Raw genomic sequence first — 22,710 nt, 5'->3', positions numbered from 1 at the left:
CTTCTGTTGAGTTGTTTTTTTTATATTTTGGTATTAAATTTGCTTGTAACAACCACCTTTTTTCGAAACACATTACAGCTATTGTGTGCGCCCACATAATTAAAAAAGGAGTAAGCTGCAGTGCCTCTACAAGCCATTCTCTCACATGGGAAAACAAGTCCTTATGAAAGTGGTTTCAAACTTTTGCCTCCAGACTGTATATTTGCAATGTTCCAAACAGAACACTTCGGTCTGGTGTATTGCTGTTGCCAGACAGTAAATGCAGCCTTTCTATACCCAGACCTATTTGATGTCCTCGTGCTCTGGCTCTTGCCTGCTGCTCCTAGCAGTAAGACTGCACTTGCGTGCCCTGAAGCCTTATACACACTTGGTAAAACAATAGCGTGGGTTGACACAGCTAGAATGCCTGTCTTTGTGGAGACCATTGATCTTAATGATAAATATGCCGTCTGTAGTTGGTGCAGTGTGCACACTGACACAATGTATGGAGAAGATGTTTACCAAAGATATTAGTGATCATCTGTATGATGAGAAATATAGCTGTGTGTGTGTGTGTGTGGAACTGTGCAGCCTTCTCACTAAGGACCTCTGTGTGACTGAAGTTTGGTATCCCATATTCCCATAGTACTGGTTACACTTCTGCCTCAGCCGGATAGTCAGAAGCACCCTAGTCAGGGTGTAAAAAGTAATGTATTTAGTAAAGTTTGCAAGAATATATGTAAGCTAATAAATTTTAAGTCGACTGCCAATATCCTCCTTTTAAATAGAATGCTTAACATCTATTTGCTAAACAGTATTCCTTCACAAAACAAAAAAACTTAGTGATTTAATCCTTATTTATGGAATTGAGAACGGAGATGAGGAACCCTTAATATGACCCTGAAGGCCAAGTCTGTAGAGGCAAGATATTTTATGTGAAACGTGCTTCCAACTTTTATCAGAACAATGTCTCATAGGGTTCGGTTGGCGTTTTACGAACAAGCTGAAAAGCAGAATTAAAAAGTTGTACGGAAAGTCCATGGTGATTATAGACGCGAGAGCTACGTGATCAGGCATCTTGCCCTCTGTAATGTTCTTGCTAGCATCTTTCGCTCAGTTGCTCATTGCCATGTTGACTAGGAGACTAAAACACCCCATGGAGGTGAGGCAGTGTCCTTTTTAATGTCATGGGTGCAGACAGATCTACAGTTGAACTTAGTTAAAATGTTGAGAATCAATAGTATGCAGAGCCATACACACTGGCCTTTAAAATGTAGCGTTTTAAAGTGCTCAATATCTCATACAAATTAAGTACATGGAAATGGCTGCAACAATGGAAGTTATTAAACTAACTTTAAGAACGTACATGTTTGTGTTTTTATATGCATTAAATTTGTGCTGTAGTTTTTTTTTTTTGTTTTTTGTTACTTTTTAATGGTTTTTTTTTTATAAATAGTTAAAAATTCCATGTTAATGAAATATAACCTTATATTCAAGTTGCAAAATATGGTACAATTACTTCACTTTTTTTATATAGATGAGACTATTAATGGATCCAAATAGAATAAAATTGTAAGCTAGGATGAGGAGTACCATAGTTTTTACTGGTGAGAACTAACAAACTTGAAAAAGTCAATACAGAAGTTGCTCAGTCAATTTATAGGTTCATAGCAGGTGCTTGAAATGATGGTGTTATCCAGGGATGAACAAATACAGAAAAAAATCCCCCAGCACACTGCTATAACCAGCAAAGGAGTTGTCATTTCTATTTGTACATAAAAATGCATAAATCTCAACTAGAATCTAAACTTGAAATGGTTGTCTGCAAGTGGAAAATATACCTCTGCATAATTGCCTGTGTGCTATAAATCTGCAGTTCTGAGTATGTGGTCATCAGGAACAATTTGCATATCTCCACCCACAATTCCTCAAATAAGATTTAAATACCTTCTGTTTTAAGATTATTATTGCTGTAATGTATTTAGAATGGTTGGAGTTTTGAATTGTGTTCATCTCACCATAATCTTCTAATTTGTATTGTATACAGTTTAGTTGAAGTAGCAGGCTCTTCACAGCACACGTTCATGTACATGAAAATGACATTATATAGGATGTTTCCTGGTATAACATTTGTGTAGTATAATACTGTTTTTTGTTTTTTTTTGTTGTTTTTTTTTTTTTTTTAATTGTTGTGCTAAAATGAGAATCTGACATGAAATATCAATAGTAATATTATCTGTTCTGTTTCTAGGAACATCATCTCCAGCGAGCTATGTCAGCATTGCAGGTTTATGGAGAGAAGCGGGATAACATGGTTATTCCAGTCCCGGAGGCAGAAAGTAATATTGCTTATTATGAATCTGTGTACCCAGGGGAATTTAAGATGCCAAAGCAGCTCATTCACATACAGCGTAAGTAACACTTGTGATCTAGTTTTGATGTGACTTTCTTGGATTATTGACATTGTTACGTGGTTATGTGAATATCCTAAAAGCATTGCTTTATTTATGAGAGCTGAGGATGGCTACAAAATCAGTTTTATTGTATTGGTGGATATTATTTTTGTCTTTATGGTTTTAATGAATATACTACACATTTGCTTCTAAAGTATAATGTAAATAGCCGGCAATCTTTTTTTTTTTTTTTTTTTTTTTTAATTCATTTGTCTCCGTAGTGCAGAATCAGATGTAAAATGGTCACTCTTCAGTTTGACATTAGTTTGTCAATTTTAATCAACTTCTAAGTCCATTTTGAATGTGGCGTGTAATTCATATTTTTCATGTTTTTTATTTATTTTTATTTTTTTTGCCATTCATAAAAAAATACTATATATTTCTTTTTCTGATATTGATTTATTCCTGTCATTTAGCTTTTAGTTTGGATGCAGAGCAACCAGATTATGACATGGATTCTGAGGATGAGGTCTTTGTGAACAAGCTTAAAAAGAAAATGGAGATTTCTCCTCTCCAGTTTGAAGAGATGATTGACCGTTTAGAGAAGGGGAGTGGTCAGCACGTAAGTTTTTGTGTGTTTTGGATTTTGTTTTCTTTATTAATGCCCTTTTCTTGAAATATAACAAAATTGTTGGAATGTCTACAATATCTTTTTTCCTTCCAGCCAGTTAATCTCCAAGAGGCCAAACTGTTGCTGAAGGAAGATGACGACTTAATTACAGAGGTTTATGAATATTGGATTAAGAAAAGGAAAAACTCCCGTGGCTCCACCCTTATACCAGCAGTGAAACAGGAGAAGCGGGATGGCTCTAGCACCTGCGATCCTTACGTAGCTTTCAGAAGGCGTACGGAGAAGATGCAAACGCGGAAAGTGAGTTAGCCATGTCCAAATGTGACTGCAGCATTCAAAGCGATTTCTTTTCTCATGTAAACAGACACCAAGTAGGCTGGAATTGTAGTGTTGTACTCTGATTTGTCATCGTGGAATCAAGTAGAAAACACTTCAGAGAAGAGTTGCCGTTCTTAATCCTCAGACTTTGAGTATACAAAAACTTGGCAGAAGTGGGGATAGCCACAAGTTAAGTTGGCACAGCTGGCTGTGCCATCTCTCTAGGTAGTAACTTGGTCCACAAAATACCACTTCTGTTGTTACTGGTTAATAAAGTAACCTAGGTATATATTGTCCTGCATTACATGCCTCACAACAAAAGTGACTCTTCTACTTCTGAGTTGATCAGGTTAAGCCTTAACTGATAGACGTCTGTGTTCTTGATTTTAAAAAAAAATCTATAATTCTGCACTTGCAGAAATGTTCCTATTGGCTGAAATACTGCATATTTGATTTATAGCGAAGATGCATTGGGAGATGGAAATCAGTACAATACAGAATTGAGGTCATAAATAAAAAAAAGACAGTGAACTTTAAAATATTGATCCAAATAAAAGAAGAGGTCTTTAATATTATAAGTAAATTTGCATACCTCTGTAAAAACTTGATGTTGGAGCTTAGATTTACATTTCCTGTGTAACGGTAATCTTGTTACTCTGAAAGGCTTTTTTTTTGCATTGACCCCCCCTCATAAGTACAATGTTTGTAATATTGTTATTGTCACTCTTATAAAAAGGCAACTTGTATTTTAGGTTCAATGTTCCTGTCTGCTAAACAATCATTTTTGTAGGCGTTAACACATTTACATTTGAGAATCTAAACTGTCTTCAGAGAGGTTTTACTGCAATTTTTTCTGTTTTATCTTTATTCTACACAGAACCGAAAGAACGATGAAGCTTCTTATGAAAAAATGTTAAAGTTACGTCGGGATCTCAGCCGAGCCGTGACGATACTAGAAATGATTAAGAGGCGAGAAAAGAGCAAACGGGAATTACTGCATCTAACACTGGAAATAATGGAAAAGAGGTATGTGATAAATCTGTATTGTATATAATACATAACCTATACTCATGACTGAGATGCAAAGATATTTCTTGAATTTGGTAGAATAACTAGAAGCAACAATTAAATATGAATTTGGCATTTTTTTAGTTAAAGAAAATAAAGTACTCACAGCCATGTTTACAAAGATTTGTGAGACAGAATTTTGTGAAATCACCTTGATTAAACATTTCTATATTTGCCCTTAAAATTGCAGATAAGTATTAGTGCTTTATAATGAAAATAAGAAACTGTTCTGCTAAAGATCTTTTGGAACATAAATCGTCTTTCCTTTACTTTTTGTGAATGCAGTTTGTTGTGTTTTATCTCTTAATGGATCTGTAAATGTTTAGAACTCAATGGCTAATTATATTTTTGGTTAGGTTAAGTCTGAAAATACTTATCTGCATACCTGTAATAGTGTAGCCTCTGATCTCTGTATAATTGCAAAGGATGGCTGTACTTGGCACAGAAGACTCATTAAATACGATTGTTTACAATGATCAAACCCCATTTTCATCCATGTGTTTGTAGCCCATGCAGTAGTTCCCCAGGATGCAGGTCATTCAAAGAAGTCCGTTTTCTGATTTATTTATATTTAATGCTGCCAGATGGTGCATTATGTGTATATATTTTTTAACCCTCCACTTTATTGTAATGTAAACATTAATTGGTGATTCCATATAAGAATCCCTTCTGCACCCAACTGGTAGCAATTCAGTGGTGGTTTCATGCTAGGGAACCCCACAGTTCAAGAGAACTTCTCCTTGTCTACAAAACAGTAGCTTATGGTTTGTGTTTATTGATCCTGTTCACCATTGTGAGAACTGAATTTGGTAACGTACAAAACTACAGAAAGGAGGCAGCAATTCTTAAAGCTGAACCAATACTAATTGGAATGCAGGATGTCTGTGATCTCTCTACCTTCGTGTTCTCCGTAGAGAATTGATGGATTACAATTACATGAACGTAGCCCGTAAAATGGCTTCCTCTTTTACTGTGTGTTAGGTGACCGTTAAATACTAAGTCACATCTTGCCAACTAGTTTTCGAATTGGATTAACGTGTTATAGAGTTAATAATAGAAGTAAGTGTAGCGAGTTGTGTAAAGCTGTTGTTTGTTTGCTTTTAGCTGCAGAGTCTGCTCTCAATTCTGAACTTTTAAAGCTGGTTGTAGTTGACTAAACCTTTTTCTGGGCCAACATAAATGTTTCCAGACAATGTACAGATCTTAAACATTTCACAAGGTTTTCCACGTGTGTCGTGCCATTTTGCTCTTGTTATAAGCAGTGATTTTGTAAGTTCTTAACAGATTTGTCTTGGTACAAGTAGGGTTTCTTTTATCCGGAAGTCTGTTTTCTAAATCGAAAAGCACAACATTAACTAACTAGTTGAAGGGAAAACACTCCTGTCATGTTTAAAGTAATAAGGTTTTCTAAAGTTTTCAGCTGTGAATCGCTATTTATTGATGGGAGGAGCGTTCCCCCTTTACTTCAATCTGTTGCCATGGATGTGATTGAGTTCTTATGAACACTGCTATTTTTTAGCTGAACAGGCACAGCGTGCAGGTGCTCTTGTGTGACACCACCCTTAGTCCAAAGTGTTCTGCATAGTAGATTTTGTGGAATAATAGTTGCGTGTGAGAGTTTGCTGCATAGTTTGTTTCTATTTTTTTTAATTATAATTAAATATATATGTAAATTGACATATTGCCCTGTAAAATTATGCCACTAATGCTGATACATTGCTTTCATATCAATGCAATTTAATGCTTTCATTACTTGATTACAGGTATAACCTAGGTGACTATAATGGAGAGATAGTGTCAGAGGTAATGGCACAGCGTCAGCCTTTGAAGCCTACCTATGCCATCCCCATCATGCCTATTTCTAGTAGTCCGTTTAAACATCAGGATACAATAGAGATTAAGGTTAACAAGGTAAGATGGATTACTGATATTGATAGTGCACAATTCATTACTGTAGAATGTTTTATTTTATATTCACAAAAATACATCAATTGCTTTAATTAGTTTAATTTGGCTAATGTGCGCAAGTCATACGTATTAGTATTAATCTACTGATCTGGACATATTGTTAAAGGCTTCCAATTTTATGCACATGTAGGATGTTTAGAAACTGATGGGGATATGCATTAATTCATAGGTTACACTTGATTTGAACATGTTTAATGAACTATAAATGTTCCATTTTCAAATGTATTGCAGCAAGAGAAATCTGATGTTGTACGACCTAAACGAAAATATGAGAAGAAGCCCAAAGTCTTACCCTCCTCTCCTGCTGCTCAACAGACAAGCCCTGCTGCACTTCCAGTGTTTAATGCTAAGGATCTGAATCAGTATGATTTTCCCAGCTCTGACGATGAGCCTCTCTCGCAGGTATGTCATCTTTAATATAGAATACCGAAAGCATTAATCCCCTACATCTAGAATGTAAGCTCTCAAGGACAGGGTTCTCTTTACCCTATATCTCATTTCTGTCTATCTACCTTATTTCCCTTTTTATTATCCTACACTGAATTCTTTGTGATCGCTATACTGATTGTTTACTCATACGCACATAATTCATATTTGTTTTCTGTGCAACCTGTAATTTCTAGATCATTACTCATATTATACTTAATTGTAGTTATTTTACATACGTGTATTCGTGAATTATGTTGTACTAGTGTATCTGAAAAAATAATTCATGCCCTTTAGAAAGTTCTGTCATTTTAAGTCCAGTAGTAGTCTAATGCAGGAAAAAAAGCATAACCTTTTACCTGAAAGCATACGAATTTAAGTATATCAAATCCCACATCCTAGGCATAAAATAGAACAATGAAGAAAGGAGATCCTTTCATTAAAGTTTCTGCCAGTCTGTTACATATCTGTAAAGTTAATACACTGTGTGATGGTTCATTTTAGGGCCTGACTAAGCTTTTAGCATAGGGCACAAAGATTTTGGGGGTGCATAATTGTGTATAAACTGAAAATCTTTTTAAAATAGAATAGTTGTTCTCCAAAGTAAAAAGAAAACATGAAAGAAAAGTGTACTAAAGTATTAATCTGGTTTAACCTTGACGCATTCCCATGGTACAGGCTAAAGATAGTCATCCTTGGGTGACAGATGCAGGCGTGACCGCTTCCTCTACCTTCACATCTTTACCCTCAGTAGCGCTCATTCATGCCTCCGCTCTGCTATACAGCTCTAATTTTAATGCAAACAAAATAAGTGACATTGCGTGACCCTTTTTAAAAAGCTGAGCTGACTTTCGAAAAACAGACACATAAACATTAGTAGTGGGTGGTGAAGCTGGATTTATTATAAAAGGGGGTTTGTTTTTAACAACCATATATTAGCCAGGTGTGGAAGACGAGTGGGCACAACGAGCATATTGGCCTAGAGCAGCCTGAACACTTAGGCCCTGCATAAGCATTTTATGTCATTTTATGGTTGTGGAAAATATTTGTTGGTGTAGGCAATCTCCAGCCGTCGGGTTGTGGATGATCCTAATTGTAAGCAACTCTGTTAACTAAAACATTGTTCTCTGATCTTACAATTAAAGCAGGAGAGGTTTGTGTATGTTAAAAGTTTAATATACCTCAGGGCTGTATATTATAATATAGTGTATATTATAATATAGTGTTTGTATGCACTGAATATTGTAGTAAGTTCAAGAGCAGAATTTAATATATATCTGAACACATATTACATTTTAAAATTTCTGGCTCTTGTCTTTATTAGGTCATGTCTGGTTCATCGGAAGCCGAAGAAGAGAATGATCCAGATGGTTCCTTTGCTTTCCGTAGGAAAGCTGGCTGTCAGTACTATGCTGTAAGTACAATGCTCATTATTACTCATCGCAAGTTTTTTGTTTTGTAACGAATGATTCATTTTTTTATTTTATTTTATTTTTTTTAATTTTATTTTTATGTCATCTGACTTTTTTTTTTTTGTTTTGTATTTCTTCAAGCCACATTTGGACCAAACTGGCAACTGGCCATGGTGTAGTCCAGAGCAAGGAGGATTAGGAGATATTCGCTATAGATACTGCCTCACTACCCTCACTGTACCCCGCAAGTGTATTGGGTTTGCACGAAGACGGGTTGGGCGTGGTGGAAGGTGAGTTTGTTAGTTTGTTCTTAACTCATTATTAATCGTTACAAAATCTGTTATACACAATAACACATTTTATCACACAAAACATAAAAACATACTGGATGAGTTTCTCATTTTACTTTTTTTTTTTTTGCGCATCCACTTAATAAAGGTTTCCGTACTGTACACTACTGTGAGGCCTGTAGCGCCTTATAAATCTGTGATGATGATAATATAGGAATACAATTATTGAACTTAATGTTTTCTTATTTCTTGAGTTCAGTGTTTTGCCACAGTTTTCTGCTAGCTTAAAATAAAAGCTAAATCCATTTGGTGGTTGCAGGTTATGATGACAAATACTTTGGATGTAATTGATATCTTGTACAGGAACCTACATAGAATTATTACTGCAGGAAAATGCCGCTTTTGATGTGGTCTGAGTTTTCTTGGCCTTGCAATGTAACGTTCATCCTTTTCATTTGATTTTTCCCTGCAGGGTGCTCCTCGACAGAGCGCGTTCAGACTACGACAATGCTTTTCCTCAGTTGGACGTTGACATGCTCTCCTCTCCAGAACACACTTCAATCAATTTATTTGCCAATACCTCAGAAACAAATACCTCGGATAAATGTTTCTCTAAAGACCTCAGCCAGATATTAGTCAATATAAAATCATGTAGGTGGCGCCATTTTAGGCCTCGGACAACATCCCTACATGACAGTGACATTATTGACTTTTCCTGTAGAACGTTTCACAAGGGTGTAACTCGAACAGGCACAGCACAACCTGGGACCCAGACTTGCAGTACCTCGACATCAAGTAAAAGTAGCAGTGGTTCAGCACACTTTGGTATGTGGTCTACTACTCTCTTTATACAGTCATTTCCATGGAAACAGGCATGTGACGCCAGGGATGAATGTCAACTTGTGTATTCCACAGAAAAAAAAATGTTTTATTACATTTTTTTATCCATCTTTTGTGTTTGGTTCCATAATCTTTGTTCATACTCATTTGTTTCTAAAACATCTGCTAATAACGGCTTTCACTTGGCTCATTCTGTTTTCATGTATATTTAATTGAGCACAAGCTGCAATTTAAATTCATAACATAAATAAAAATCAAGGTTCAAGTGGACAACTGCCACTCAAGGAAATGTGCAGATTCACATGTGCTTCTGTGGCACTTAATTCATGAGCTCTGGATGTTGTGCATTTATTTTAGAGGTTTAGAACAAAAAGTTCTCATTGTTTCTTAATGCAACATGTGCTGTAACCTGTCTTCTAGTGTGAAAGGTGTGCTCAATGAGGAGTGGAGACCATTGTTTGAAAGTGTACATGTCAGAACATCATTAAAATCATGTAGTCCTCACAAGTGATGAATTTGATAAAACTAATCTGGTGACAAAATATAATGATTGTTACTTTCTCATTATTCAACAAAAAAATAAGCCATCATGATGAAGCAATCGGGAATAAGCAAGGATAGCCCATGGTTTGGTGGCTTGTAGAACCACCATTGGCGCTAATAACTGCATCAGTTTATTAGGCTCTTGCATTACATAGACGTATCTGCTTCAGTTATAGATGTTTGAGGACATCATCTTAGTAAGGTAGAGATTTGGAAATAATTACGTCATTCAAAAACATTGATTCTTTTCATTTTTCAGCCATTCGGTTGTAGACTTGCTGGTGTGTTTCAGCTCATGGTTTTGCGGCAGGATCAATTTTATGCCAAGTGTCCACTGTCAGCCTCACACTCTCCTCTAGAGTACTCTGTTATAAAGAGGAGTTCATGTTGGGCTCAATGATTAATATGTTGAGACCTTAACAGCTGTGGAAAGAACCTTGTTCAGCCTTTCTCTGATGGTGAGGAGTCTGTAACCTTCATCGTTTTAGTTTTCTTTACATAGACTTTGTAGATTCTGGAACCTAACTTTGTGGGGTTTTGTTTGTTTTTGTTTTTGTTTTTTTTCCCCCAAAGCATCATACGGGCTGATCTCTAGGTAAATTTATGCCATACCCACTTGGCAATAGTCTTCACTGTTCTCTATTTGTAAATATTTTTTTCTCACTGCAGAATAATGCAACTGTTTGGAATGGATAGTAATAACATTTCCACACCAACTCCTTTTATCTGAGATCATTGCAGATGTTTTTCTCCTTATCATGGTGTTAACACAAACCTGAATGCTCTAGATTAAACCGACACAGGTTCTGTACTCCATGATCAAATAATGACGTGCAAGTAAAATCTGTTGAATCTCATTTGTCACATGAGATTAGGTTTTATAAAATTTCAAGACTAGATATATTAAAAAGAGAGCAATATACTGAAGTATAGTCAAAAAGAAAGTACACCATCTTTCAAATAGATAGTAGGATGAAAAATAGAGCATAGATTCCAAAGCAAACAGTGACTTATGCTTAATAAAAAAAAAAAAGTATTTAGTTGAAGGCTATTTTAGTACACCTTTTCTTTCTTTTTGTAGTGTCTGACACATTCCTGCTAAGCTATTGAGATCACTAATTTCTTTTAAATCCCCACTATTACCAGAATTAAAACTTTGCCTGCTGTGGCTTGCAGCACGCAGCTGAAGAGCAATGCACTGGGAAGGCGGAACTCTATTTAAGCACCTAGATGAGAGAGGTGTAACGTCTTTAATGCGTGCTACATGCTTGTGTCCCTGCATGAGAACAATCCATTCTAAATTACATAGAAACAATGGACTGCTAATGGCAGATAAATCCAATTATCCATATTTTATAACCAATGAGCATAATTGCTTTGATAAAAAATTGGAAATCATTTTGCAAGTAATTTTTTAACTATAAGCATACTGTAATCTCAGTAGTATGCATTTCCAAACAATGTTCCATACAGGTGTAAAATGGGTTTTGTTTTTTAAATTCTTTGACAATGGTACATTTACATTTCTAGTACTTCAAAGTCTGGAGTGGTTTGGGATGGGTTTGTTAACTTGATAAAGTGATGCTATAAGAGAGCACTTAAACACAATGTGCTATAGCTCCGTTTATCATCGTAGTTCTGAATGGATGACTGATTACAACGTGTGCTGTAAATTCAGTGCACTCCTCATAAAAGTAATTTATTTGGTCAAGATTTGGGACTCTACAATACTTGTTTCAGGGTTAATAAAAAAAAAAAAATATTGTGATCATGAGCAGTAAATGTTACTAATTTTTTTGTACATTATGGGGCATATTCAATTGACGGCGGGATCGCCGAAAATCCAGCGCTCAAAGAATATTACTGTTAATACGGTAATTACTCGCTGGATTTCAGCTCGCAGCTCCCTGAGTAAATTACCGTATTAACGGTATTTACGCGCAGGATTACCGTATTAACGGTAATATTCTTTGAGCACGGGATTTTCGGCGATCCCGCCGTCAGTTGAATACCCCCCTATGAGTTCTATAGTTCATATGGGGGAAACGTATAGTGAGCGTTTGTACCTACTTGCTGCTTATTTTCTATAATACCAAGATTATTTGTTACCTCTTTGTCATCTCTTTTGTTTGCTTCCATTATTATTGAGCCCTTCTCCATAGCTAGTCTTTGCTTGAGTTGAGTATACAATGCTTCTGTTTTTAATGTTCTATGTTTATCTTTAACAAAAACCCATCATATGATCATGAAACCTAAATGTACTTTGCTAATCTGCTATTATACAGAAAGGGATGGTAGTGTGGATGTTTTTCATCATTTCATGTTTACCTAGTTTTTTTTTTTTTGTTTTTTTATATTTTGTGGCCACCCACCACCCCTCCTACATCCAGAGTCAAAGAAATGAAATGTGCCATAGGCAGATCAAAATTATCTATATGTCCTTGATTATAGAGAAGATCTTAATTGAGTAGACCTTCCTCATTACTTACCATAGCATTAGTTTGTGAAGTTTATCCAGTCACCCTCAAAATGTAGCTGTTGACATTTGCCCAGTGGCGTCTGATGAATGTCAAAACCACTTTCTGAAAAAACATGTGGAATTTATTATATTTAGGGATAGTTGCACTGTCTTTACAACATTTTTTCTTCTGTGTAACCATAAAGTGATTCAAAAATCTTAAGAATATTTCAAACTACTTGATATTGTATGTAAGATTATCTTCTTCACAGTAAACTGTGTTGTTCATTACTTTCTTAAAGACTGAATGCAGTGTTTTGCACTGGGTTTACTGACAGTGAATCGCCCCACCCCATGATCAAAGCCTTATCTCAACTGGTTTGACAGGCACCTGAAGCTACTACATATAGCTGCAATGCAGGCCACACCTCTCCAAGTAACAAAATCTGTACAGTTTGTACAGTATATGACCGTTGAATGGACAGATCTCTCCTGGTTTCTCTGTGGCCTATTGTGCAGTTGGAAAATTACCACACTCACAGGCCTATTTGGTTATTCTTGAGCATTTTAAAGGGAGTGTAGATATGTTAGGTCTTTTGTTGCAACATTTGACTGCCAAATAGTGATCCATTTAAGAGAGATACTTGCCATAGAGGTACATACTGTCCTAACACCCCCTTTTTTTTTTTTCCCTTTTTTTTTTTATAATTTAAAGGACCAACACTGACTACTTTAAAAGTTTCATGTTTCTGCTAGAACAGTTTCTTGAAGGGCTCAATGTCTTTATGTGTCTGAAACTGTGGTTGCTTGGTTTCTTCCTAATCGTATGGGCTGCAATGATCTAAAGTATCAAGAAATTATCTGCAAGTTTCCTGTTGCTCTCTTTTGTAAAGAGATTTTATGCGCGGTGCAGTGTGCTGTTTTTCTTTTTGTATTCATTTATAAATGTCTGTTTCATTGTTCAATATCTTTAGTATTGGTATGATCTCGCAAAGATTACTAGTATTTCCCTCAACCTGCAAGTATGCCGTTTGTTGTCCGTTCCAACCAGATACCCCACATTATGTACTACTCCCATACTCGCTAATGTTCGTAAGTTTGTAAACTGCAAGTTTTGCAGCTTCATGCTTATCAGCTCCCTATTGTCTTATGAACAGCTGTAAATTACTGTAAACAGGTTACTTTTTGTAATTGCAGTGATATTAATTCAGGGAACTAGAGATTGAAAATGTTTGGAGAAGGAAATGAGCACAACAATAAACACATCCTTTCCATGTAGACCACCTCGGCCATTCTTGCATGTATAGATAATTATCAGTATTCAAGCAATTATGCTGATCTAGGAGTGTAATGGTTTTTATTATTCTGTCCACTTATAGTGTGCAGCAGGGTATGAGCACAACCTGTTATAATGAAGCAATAAGTACTGTCAATATACTGTGTTTTAGTATGGCTGCTTTTTGTTTGTCAAGCGATTGATATTTAACCATTAACCCCCTTTCATGTGTATATGTTTATGGTAGTATTAATGTGTCTAGTGAATCTAGGAGCATTATGCTGCATTGTAATACCCAGTCTTACAGCCTATATAAATCAGCGCTGTACAAATTCCTGTTGCCAAGTTACCAAGGCAGCTTTAAAAGAAAAAAAAAAAAAAATTGTGCATGTAATTTGTTCATGTGCTTGTAGTCTGTAAAGGAAGGTCTAAGGCAGTATTTCACAAACCCAGTCCTCCTGACCCCTAGCAGTGCAGGTTTTCCAGGTGACAAGGGAAATCATTTTACCACATGTGGATCTGTCAGTCAGTAAAGAATACACCTGTGCTAAAGCAAGGAGAGGTGGAAAACATGCAGTTAGGGGTCCTGAGGACCAGATTTAAGAAACACTGGTCTGGTGAGGTAGGTGCAATCTTGTTTTTCTAAGTTCAATGGTTGTTATATCGCATTGGCAATTTGGGCTGTATAATATATAGTTATTCAAACTTAAAATATGCAAAACCTCAAAACGCTGTGATTCTTATTTGAAAACTTAAGGTAAAATCCATAGTTTTGATTTACCCTGAAATTCCAATGCAGCTCTTTTTTGAAAAAAAAAAAAAGTATATTTCAGACAGCTGAAGTTCCTCCCAATTCTTTAGGATAGCATCCAGATTAAATATCAAAAAGTTGATTTGCAGACATTTGCATGAATGACATTTTTGGCCTATGTGACCAGCATAGGACCGTTGGGCGTACAAAGTATTTCAAAACCACAATATGTGTAAATATTTGTATAGTGCCAGCATACCCACAGCACTTTACATTTGGGAACAAACGCTGTAGTAAAACAAAAACGTTAACCGAGTTATGGGGGCCCTGCCCTGATTCTATAGTAAAATAGGAGTTTGACACCTTGTATTGGTCCAGCCAGATTGCAATGGGGGAAATTGTGCTTAGTGGGGATATATAGTCCATTAGAAGAGCAATGTATGTTTGGGGGTCAGATGTTTTGGGAATTTGGTAAGCTTGCCTGAAGAGGCGAGTTTTTAGGGGAAAGGCTTGTAGTACAAATTCCACAGAGTGGGTGCAGTCCATCCCTCATAAGTCATGTGACCGGGAGGCTGTAATGCAACAGGTTGAGAGGACCAGAGGTATTCAGTTGGGAGATATTTTGAAACCACTAAAGATGTTGGAATTCTAAGTACAATGATTCAGTTTTATTAGCTTTGAATGTTTAAAGCATTTTGTATTGGATTTTGTAAAGTACAGGCAACCAAGGTAGGGAAAGGTAGAGCAGAGAAGCGGTAGAAGGAACATTTGGGAAGGAAAGTTCGTTTAAATGCTGTATTCAAAATTGATTGTATGGGTGAAGTCTGGTTAGGGGAAAATCAGAAGGAAATTGCAGTAGATCATGTGGTAGATTGAGTGAATGATTTAAAGTTTTTTTGCAGAATCAAGATGCATGCATATTCTGGAGATAGTTCTTAGATGTACTGGAAAACCATCTCCATTCAGCTGCTGGACCTACTGAGGTCACCTGTTATTGCTGTTGCCACCTGTGTGATTTCTGCAGCTGCCACCACGACTTCTGTTACCATGACTCTGTGGCAGTGAGCATACCATTGAAAAACAATACTGGGCAACATAGCTGCTGTGCATATACCCAGAAGAGTGCCCATGCACAAAAGGGAAAGCCTTCTCCAGAAACAGAAGAGGAAAGAGATTTTGTTAAGCTGAAAGATGCACTAGTCATTTTTGACGTGGCAGCCTTGACTGTCCATAACTTCTTCATTCAAACCAAACCATAGCGGTACAGAAATACCATTTGTCAATGGTAGCTTAAACATTGCTGACTGTGGAGTGTGCGTGCAGCTACTAAATGGTCAGACAGCTACAATTGTTATTCTACTACCTTATATACCAATTGTTCCCCATACCTCTTTGATTGTAAGCTCATATGGGCAGAGCCATCTTTTCCTTCTGTTTCAAGTTATTGTATGCTATTTATTTGTGTCGTGATCTCAATTTACAGCACTACATAATCTGTTGGCACTTTATAAATAAAAGATGATGATAATGCGAGTAACAGGATTGATGAGTAGTTTACAGCATCAAATGCAGATGAGCGGTCAAGAAAAGTTAGAAGAGAGTAGCGGCCTTTAGATTTAGCTGTGTATTTGAAGATGTAATCGGAAGTATGAGACTTTTGCAAATGACGTTCAAATTTGCAAGACAGTATTTGAAGGCCGAGCATCTGAGGTTAAGATGACAATTGCTGGAGCCATTTGATCAAGGGCTGTTGCTAGGGTGTGATTTAAGATGTGGGACTGCCAGACAAGATCTGCAACTTCCCTCACCATGTTTTACATTCACCAGTGAGGTGGACAGTTGGAAGAAATTAATAGAACTGATATATTTGAAGGTATGTGAAGGCTTGGTTGAGTTGGACAGAGGTTAAACTGGTGGAGGAGAGCTTGCAGGTAGTAAGATGGTCTTAGAAAAGTAAAGGAGTGTTAGGATTTATTGTAACTGGAGAAACCTAGATCAGGGCAATGGCCATCATGATGTGTGTAGAAGAGTCTGTCTACTGAGGGAGGTGGAGGAAGGTGCATCATCAGTCGGGATGTTCATATCGCCCAAGATAATAAGAAATAAAATAAGTTCTAATTTAATAAGATGAAGTTTGAGGGGACATTATGGATTAACTGGCTTGCTTATTATGATTATTACCATTTATTTATATAGCGCAACTGATTCCGCAGCGCTTTGCAGAGAACTCATTCACATCAGTCCCTGCCCTATTGGGGCTCAGTCTAAATTTATATATATATATATATATATATATATATATATATATATATATATATAATCTCTCCACGCAAACATGGGGAGAACATACAAACTCCACACAGATAAGGCCATAGTTGGGAATTGAACTCATGACCCCAGTGCTGTAAGGCAGAAGTGCTAGCCACTGCTGCCCCATGTTGTGCAAATGATATTGTAATTCTAAATATAATTCCACAGAGGGGGCGCAAGACCATTTGTAAAACATTGTGGGATTTGATAGTGGTTTGAAAATGAATGGCAGGGAGCATGGCAAATAAACAAAATGTAATGATCAATAAAATTAGCAAGTTGCATTTTACAGGACAGTGAAATGATGAATGCAGTTTGTGGATGTAGTAGGTGAATATTGTGCATTTAAATATTTGCTGCTGTAGTCTTTTTACATTTATTTTAAAAAAGTGTTTAATTTTTTGTAACTGCTCATAACGATAGACACTGAAATGTGTGATTTCAACATAAATTTGCCAATTTTGTTTCTTTCTCAGCTTGAACTAGTGTACTACAACAGATTGATTTCATTCCTTGTACTCTGAAATAGGGCTACAATTTACTAAGGTCACCTATTCTAATACAGCACTGTTATTCTCAGCATTTACAGCCGAACAATACCAGCAACATCAACAACAACTGGCACTAATGCAGAAACAACAGCTTGCTCAAATACATCAACAGCAGGCAAATAATAATTCCTCTGCCAACACTTCACAGGTAATGCAGTTTTCTAACTTCATGTTGTGTAGCCAAACACTTGGTTTAGTTTAAGCATAAACCAAAATATTTTGGCAGTTAAGTTTTAGTTATTCCTGGATGTTAGCATTTGCTAAGCTTTTGAAGATCTATTTTAAGAGAGAAAGTAAGACCAAATGAGTTGCTTTTCTCTTAAAGGGACATGCAAAGTTTTGTTTCCAAGCAATAGGGCAGCAAAAATTATAATTAGCGTATAATCATAGAATGTACAGCATTCAGTGCTACAGTTCTACATATATTGATTGCATACACAGGCGTGTACAACGTTAATTCCTTTTTTCTCAATTGTATTTGAAGACCGCAGAAACAGATGTGACGTTTGAAGTGACTACTGCATGGAAATAGATCACACACACACACACACACACACACACACACACACACACACACACACACACACACACACACACACACACACACACACACACACACACACACACACACACACACACACACACACACACACACACACTATTGCACAGTTAACAGTCTTATTTTTTTTTTTTTTTTCTTCTCTCTATTAGGGTTTTGTTTCCAAAACTTTAGACTCTGCTAGCGCTCAGTTTGCTGTTACAGCTTTGGTAACATCTGAACAGCTGATGGCCTTCAAAATGAAGGAGGATGTTGTCCTTGGCATTGGAATGAATGGCATTCTTCAAGCCTCAGGTTCGATTTAAAATAAAAAAATAAATTTTCAATTTATCGTGTCTGTGTTTTATTGTACTTATATATATTTTTTATTTAACAGGAGTATACAAGGGCTTACACCTCAGTAGTAATACGCCTGCAGCACTCGTACATACAAGTCAGTCGTCCTCATCAACTGGTTCAGCCTTGCTACAGCCTTCCAATATAACACAGACTGCTAGTTCCCACAGCACTCTGAGTCACCAAGTAACTGCTGCCAATTCTGCAACAACTCAGGTCCTGATTGGGAATAACATCCGATTAACTGTACCCTCCTCCGTTGCCACTGTAAACTCTATAAACACCCTAAATGCACGCCATTTACCTAGGACTTTAAGTGCTGTTCCCTCATCTGCCTTAAAGCTGGCTGCCGCAGCAGCAGCAAATTGTCAGGTACCCAAGATTCCAGCAGCATCTTCTGTGGATGGAGTACCAAGGTAAGAATCACTGTCAGATTGTGATCAATTGCTGTTTTAGACACTAAGATTATCATTATTTTTATTTTTTCACTCACTTTGGACAGATTCTTTACTGTTCTTTTTTACCACTGGTTGCTTTTCCTCCTTATTTTCAGCATTTGTTGCTGTTGAGGGTTAGGTAATATGTACCTCTGACACTAAAAACAAACTTGCATTTGATAAGGGAATGAACACTTGTAACTGAACAGAGGAAAGGACATTTTGATTAGACACAGGAGTGAAAGTTGTGGCTTCTATACATTGTACTATACTAAAGACCATTAATGATCTGTTACTTTATTGCTGATTAGGGGTGCAGGTTTATGGTTTTTCATAAGGTTATGACTAATATAGCTGGTTATCTGATTTATTTACCAAAATTGCATATACCTGCATCCATGTAGAACCACTATGGATTGTTAGGCTACAGTAAAGCAGGGCTTGTGTGCCTATACTCTATTGGTAACTCTTCAAATAACTAAGGAGCCGCTTTAAAATATTATGTAAACCATTCAAAAATGTATCTATTCATAACAGAAATTACCTGGAAAAATTAAAATAATTTTGGAATGACCTCATTGTTACATGTGTATTGGCTTGTTCTGCAATGATCTATATTACACAGGTCCATTATTTTATCACCAGTCACATTACAGCACTTTTCACCATTCCAGTTCCATTAATTTTATCCTTTTTGCATTTTCATTTTCACTCTTGTTTCCTCTTACATTATCCATCACCGACTGGAAATTCTAAAATACTACATAAATGTCCTGTAAACATGAAATACAAGCTGAGCAAATATGCAGCATCTTGTTGTATGAACATAATATATTTAAAGTTTATGATGTATAGACTTGAGATATTTCATATTGTATGATCACTGTCTATGTTGTGGAGTACAAGCTATCATCCACTTTTAACCATTGTAGGCTCCCTGCAGTTTCTTTCCATTTGTCCTTTTTTTTTATTTCCTCAGTTTAAGTAGTACAGTCTCATTGCTTACTGAGATAACAGAACACTTGAAAACAAGTTTTTGTAAAGGTAGCATTAAATGTGCTTCCTCTATATGCAGTGAAGTAAGGAAGAGAGGTGGAGTCAGCTACTTGCAGTATTCAACTGAATTAAGGGAGTCCTGCTGACCTTCATGATAAACATGCGTTTTGATGCTTTCAGGCGGAATCCATTGAATCCTGCAGAAAGCATAAGTTTGTCAAAAAGTGCATAAAGAGCTCATGCAGTCACTGCTTGGTGAGCATGGCTCATATGGCACTCCAGATGGGTGTCATTGGACCAAGTGAGGAAGGAAGGGTTCTGGAAAATAGGATACAATGCATCTGGGGTTTGGCTAGAGGCCAATTTGAATGCTTGTGTGTATTGTCGTTGGCACTTTACTTGTAGGGTTCATTGTCCACTATATGAAGAGCCAGTTAAGCAGAGTTTTGCCATTAGATGAACACGGCTATGACGGAGGAAATGGCACGTGTGTGTACAAACCCTAAGGGGCATATTCAATTAGCTTTTGGATTCGCGGTAACGCGCGTTGCCGCGAAAAGTGCGCGTTCTTGCTGGTATTACGGTACCGCAATAACGCGGATTTTCGTTCGCAACCCTATGGGCTGCAAACGAAAATCCACGTTATTACGGTACCGTGTATTACGTTTCGCGGCTGTTCCGGCGCGTTACCGCGAATCCAAAAGCTAATTGAATATGCCCCTAAGAGTGCAGATGCAGAACATAACTCCTTACTCAGTGCATCAAAATTTACATGGCCAACATAGACATAACCAGCTTCAGATTTAATGCAAGAGGCATGGACACCCTAGTGTAACACACCTTTAAGTTAATGTGGATGCGTTGATTTGCCTAGCTGTTATGTGCGATACTACCACCTGATCTTTGCTACTTGCTCAACTGGGTGTCAGACTATTATCAGATGTGTAACGTTGCAGTGTGATTGCAGGGCCTACAACCATCATAGACCTTACAAATTCAGCCTTTGTGTAATTTCCATTACATTAATCATGTCTCTAAGCTATCTTTTACAATTATTCAGCTGTATCCATGTATTTGCTTATCCTTTTACTTAATAGGTCTAATGCCACATAAGCCAACTGTACCCACGGCTGCTTCTCATTAATTCTTTTATGCATACTCAATATGATCTACATGTGTCATTAATGCCTTTTCTTTTTCTTGTAGGGAAAACCATGAAACAGAAAAGCCAGCATTGAACAGTATAACAGACAACACAGTAGCTATGGAAGTGACGTAGTTTCCACAGGAACGGGGCTGCAGCCTTGGGAACTTGTTTAGGTGCTATGCATCAGTAGCATTATGAATGCAAGGGATGGTGGGAAGCGGCACACTGCGTTTCCATGGCAGCTGTGGGGACTCAACAGCAATGCACATCTCTCATGCTTTGATTTCTTTTTTTCGTACTGTTAATAGGAAAAAATAAACATCTGTAAATTATGAATACAGCAATTATCTGTACAGTACTGCATATTTGTAATACCCTTGTATATATGTTACTTGAATACAGAACTGTTCATTTGTGATGCTTTGCACTGTGGGGTGGGGGGGGGGGGGGTGGGACGGGAAACAAACTGCAACAAAGTAAGAGTGTGAGATTGTATAGAGATGAGAAGTGTCATCACATCATGTGCATGGTGCGGAACCTGCTGTTTTATCTATTTATTGTGCCGTGTTTACAGTTTTTTGTACACTGTACCTTCATTGGTTCCTGTGCTGTAGTAAATGTGTTAGGTAGCTGTGGACTCCTTGGTATTTTGTAAATGGTATAACATAACTTGGTTCCCCACTGGGTCCCTGAGTTCTCTGTGTATCATGTGAAGAAATGGTGACATACATACAGAATCTAAGAAAAGGCATCATTTATAAATGGGGAATGTACTACTAGGGATCTTCCTTGTTTTACTATCAGAAGTTACAAGATAATAATGAAGTCTCTCGAATCTTCCCATCCCCTATTCACCTGTACACCATGTGGGTGGTTTCTGGTACTTCAGGCACTAAGGTTTTGTTGCTGCTTTATAAACAAATCCCTCCTGCCCCATCTCCTCCTACACCAAAAAGTGTTAAATCAAGTATGCAAATGGAGTCCATCCAACTGTATTTTTTTTATTTTTTTTTATGTTGTCTGCCCTATTTTTTATTTAATTTTTTTTTTTAAAGAAAAAAATAGAAAAAAAAAACACTTTAAAAATTTTTTTTTTATTGTGTAATTGTTAAAGACTTCATTCTTTACTTGTTCTTAAGGAAGAAAAAAAAGGATATAAGGGAGAAGAATGCAGTAATTGCTGTACGTGTATCATCATTCCAGTTTCTATAAAAACAGCCAGCTTTTTTCCTTTTTCCGATTCTCCAAAAGGCTGCAGATCCAGAACCACAACTATCGGGTGCCTTCCTTTGGAAATATGAGCTCTCTTCTGTGAAGAGCATGGTACTTTACAGACTACTAATGCTTTGTCAGTACCGAAGTCTGAATGCCCTATCCACCGGCATACATTATCCTTGAGGTTTTTTAATCCCGCCTGGAAATACATTGTGAATGAATTGTCACAAAATTAAACCCAGGGCATTACATGTTGACAAACAAAATGTGTGGTGATGTTTCTTTTTTTTTTTTTCTGTATTAATTTCTGCTCTAAGTTCATTGTCCATTTCAATTCAATGTTCTGCACTTGTTTCTTAAATGGAAGGAAAGAAAAGCTCCCACTAAATTAAGGAAATATTAAAATACGTAAAAAAAAACAAATCAATGAGTTGTGTTTAGCTGTTGCTATGGCCTTCTTTATTAACATTTGAAGGGGACTCAACATTGTATCATTTTAACGTAATCTGTTGCATTCTGAATTCTGTAACTACAAGTCGAGGAAGGCTATGGTAGGCTCTGCATGGCAATGTTTGCTTTTACTTGTAGTTCCACAACATCTGGAGAAGCACCCGTTGCCTTAATCAATGGCTTCATTGTACATGGTATATAACGCTTGTGCAAAGCTCTGTTTCATATGACAACACATTATTTACAATTTAGCAAGATATTTATCCACAGTCCTATGTGTACAGCATGACTATAAATATCTTTTACCTTGTGGAATCGGGAAGAAGAAAGAAATGCCTAGAACTGACCGATCAAAC

The 22,710-nt window shown here is 36.8% G+C and overlaps 1 protein-coding gene across 2 annotated transcripts in view; it reads left to right on the top strand.

The window, feature by feature from the left end:
* Positions 1–22,327, top strand: part of EPC1 (enhancer of polycomb 1) — a 54,008-nt gene extending 31,681 nt beyond the window's left edge. For both annotated transcript variants that reach the window (XM_075212048.1, XM_075212047.1), the window contains exons 2-14: positions 2,231–2,390; positions 2,849–2,994; positions 3,097–3,303; positions 4,199–4,347; positions 6,153–6,300; positions 6,589–6,759; positions 8,108–8,197; positions 8,337–8,485; positions 8,958–9,310; positions 17,244–17,362; positions 17,926–18,067; positions 18,150–18,525; positions 20,749–22,327. In XM_075212048.1, the coding sequence (XP_075068149.1) occupies positions 2,252–2,390; positions 2,849–2,994; positions 3,097–3,303; positions 4,199–4,347; positions 6,153–6,300; positions 6,589–6,759; positions 8,108–8,197; positions 8,337–8,485; positions 8,958–9,310; positions 17,244–17,362; positions 17,926–18,067; positions 18,150–18,525; positions 20,749–20,821 (2,262 nt within the window). In that variant the 5' untranslated portion in view covers positions 2,231–2,251 and the 3' untranslated portion in view covers positions 20,822–22,327. The remainder of the gene's footprint in view (positions 1–2,230; positions 2,391–2,848; positions 2,995–3,096; positions 3,304–4,198; positions 4,348–6,152; positions 6,301–6,588; positions 6,760–8,107; positions 8,198–8,336; positions 8,486–8,957; positions 9,311–17,243; positions 17,363–17,925; positions 18,068–18,149; positions 18,526–20,748) is intronic.
* Positions 22,328–22,710: the final 383 nt, after the last annotated feature.

The sequence above is a fragment of the Mixophyes fleayi genome, chromosome 5 (genome assembly GCF_038048845.1).
Source record: "Mixophyes fleayi isolate aMixFle1 chromosome 5, aMixFle1.hap1, whole genome shotgun sequence".
Taxonomy (NCBI): Eukaryota; Metazoa; Chordata; class Amphibia; order Anura; family Limnodynastidae; genus Mixophyes; species Mixophyes fleayi.
This window is presented reverse-complemented; position numbering and strand designations above follow the sequence as displayed.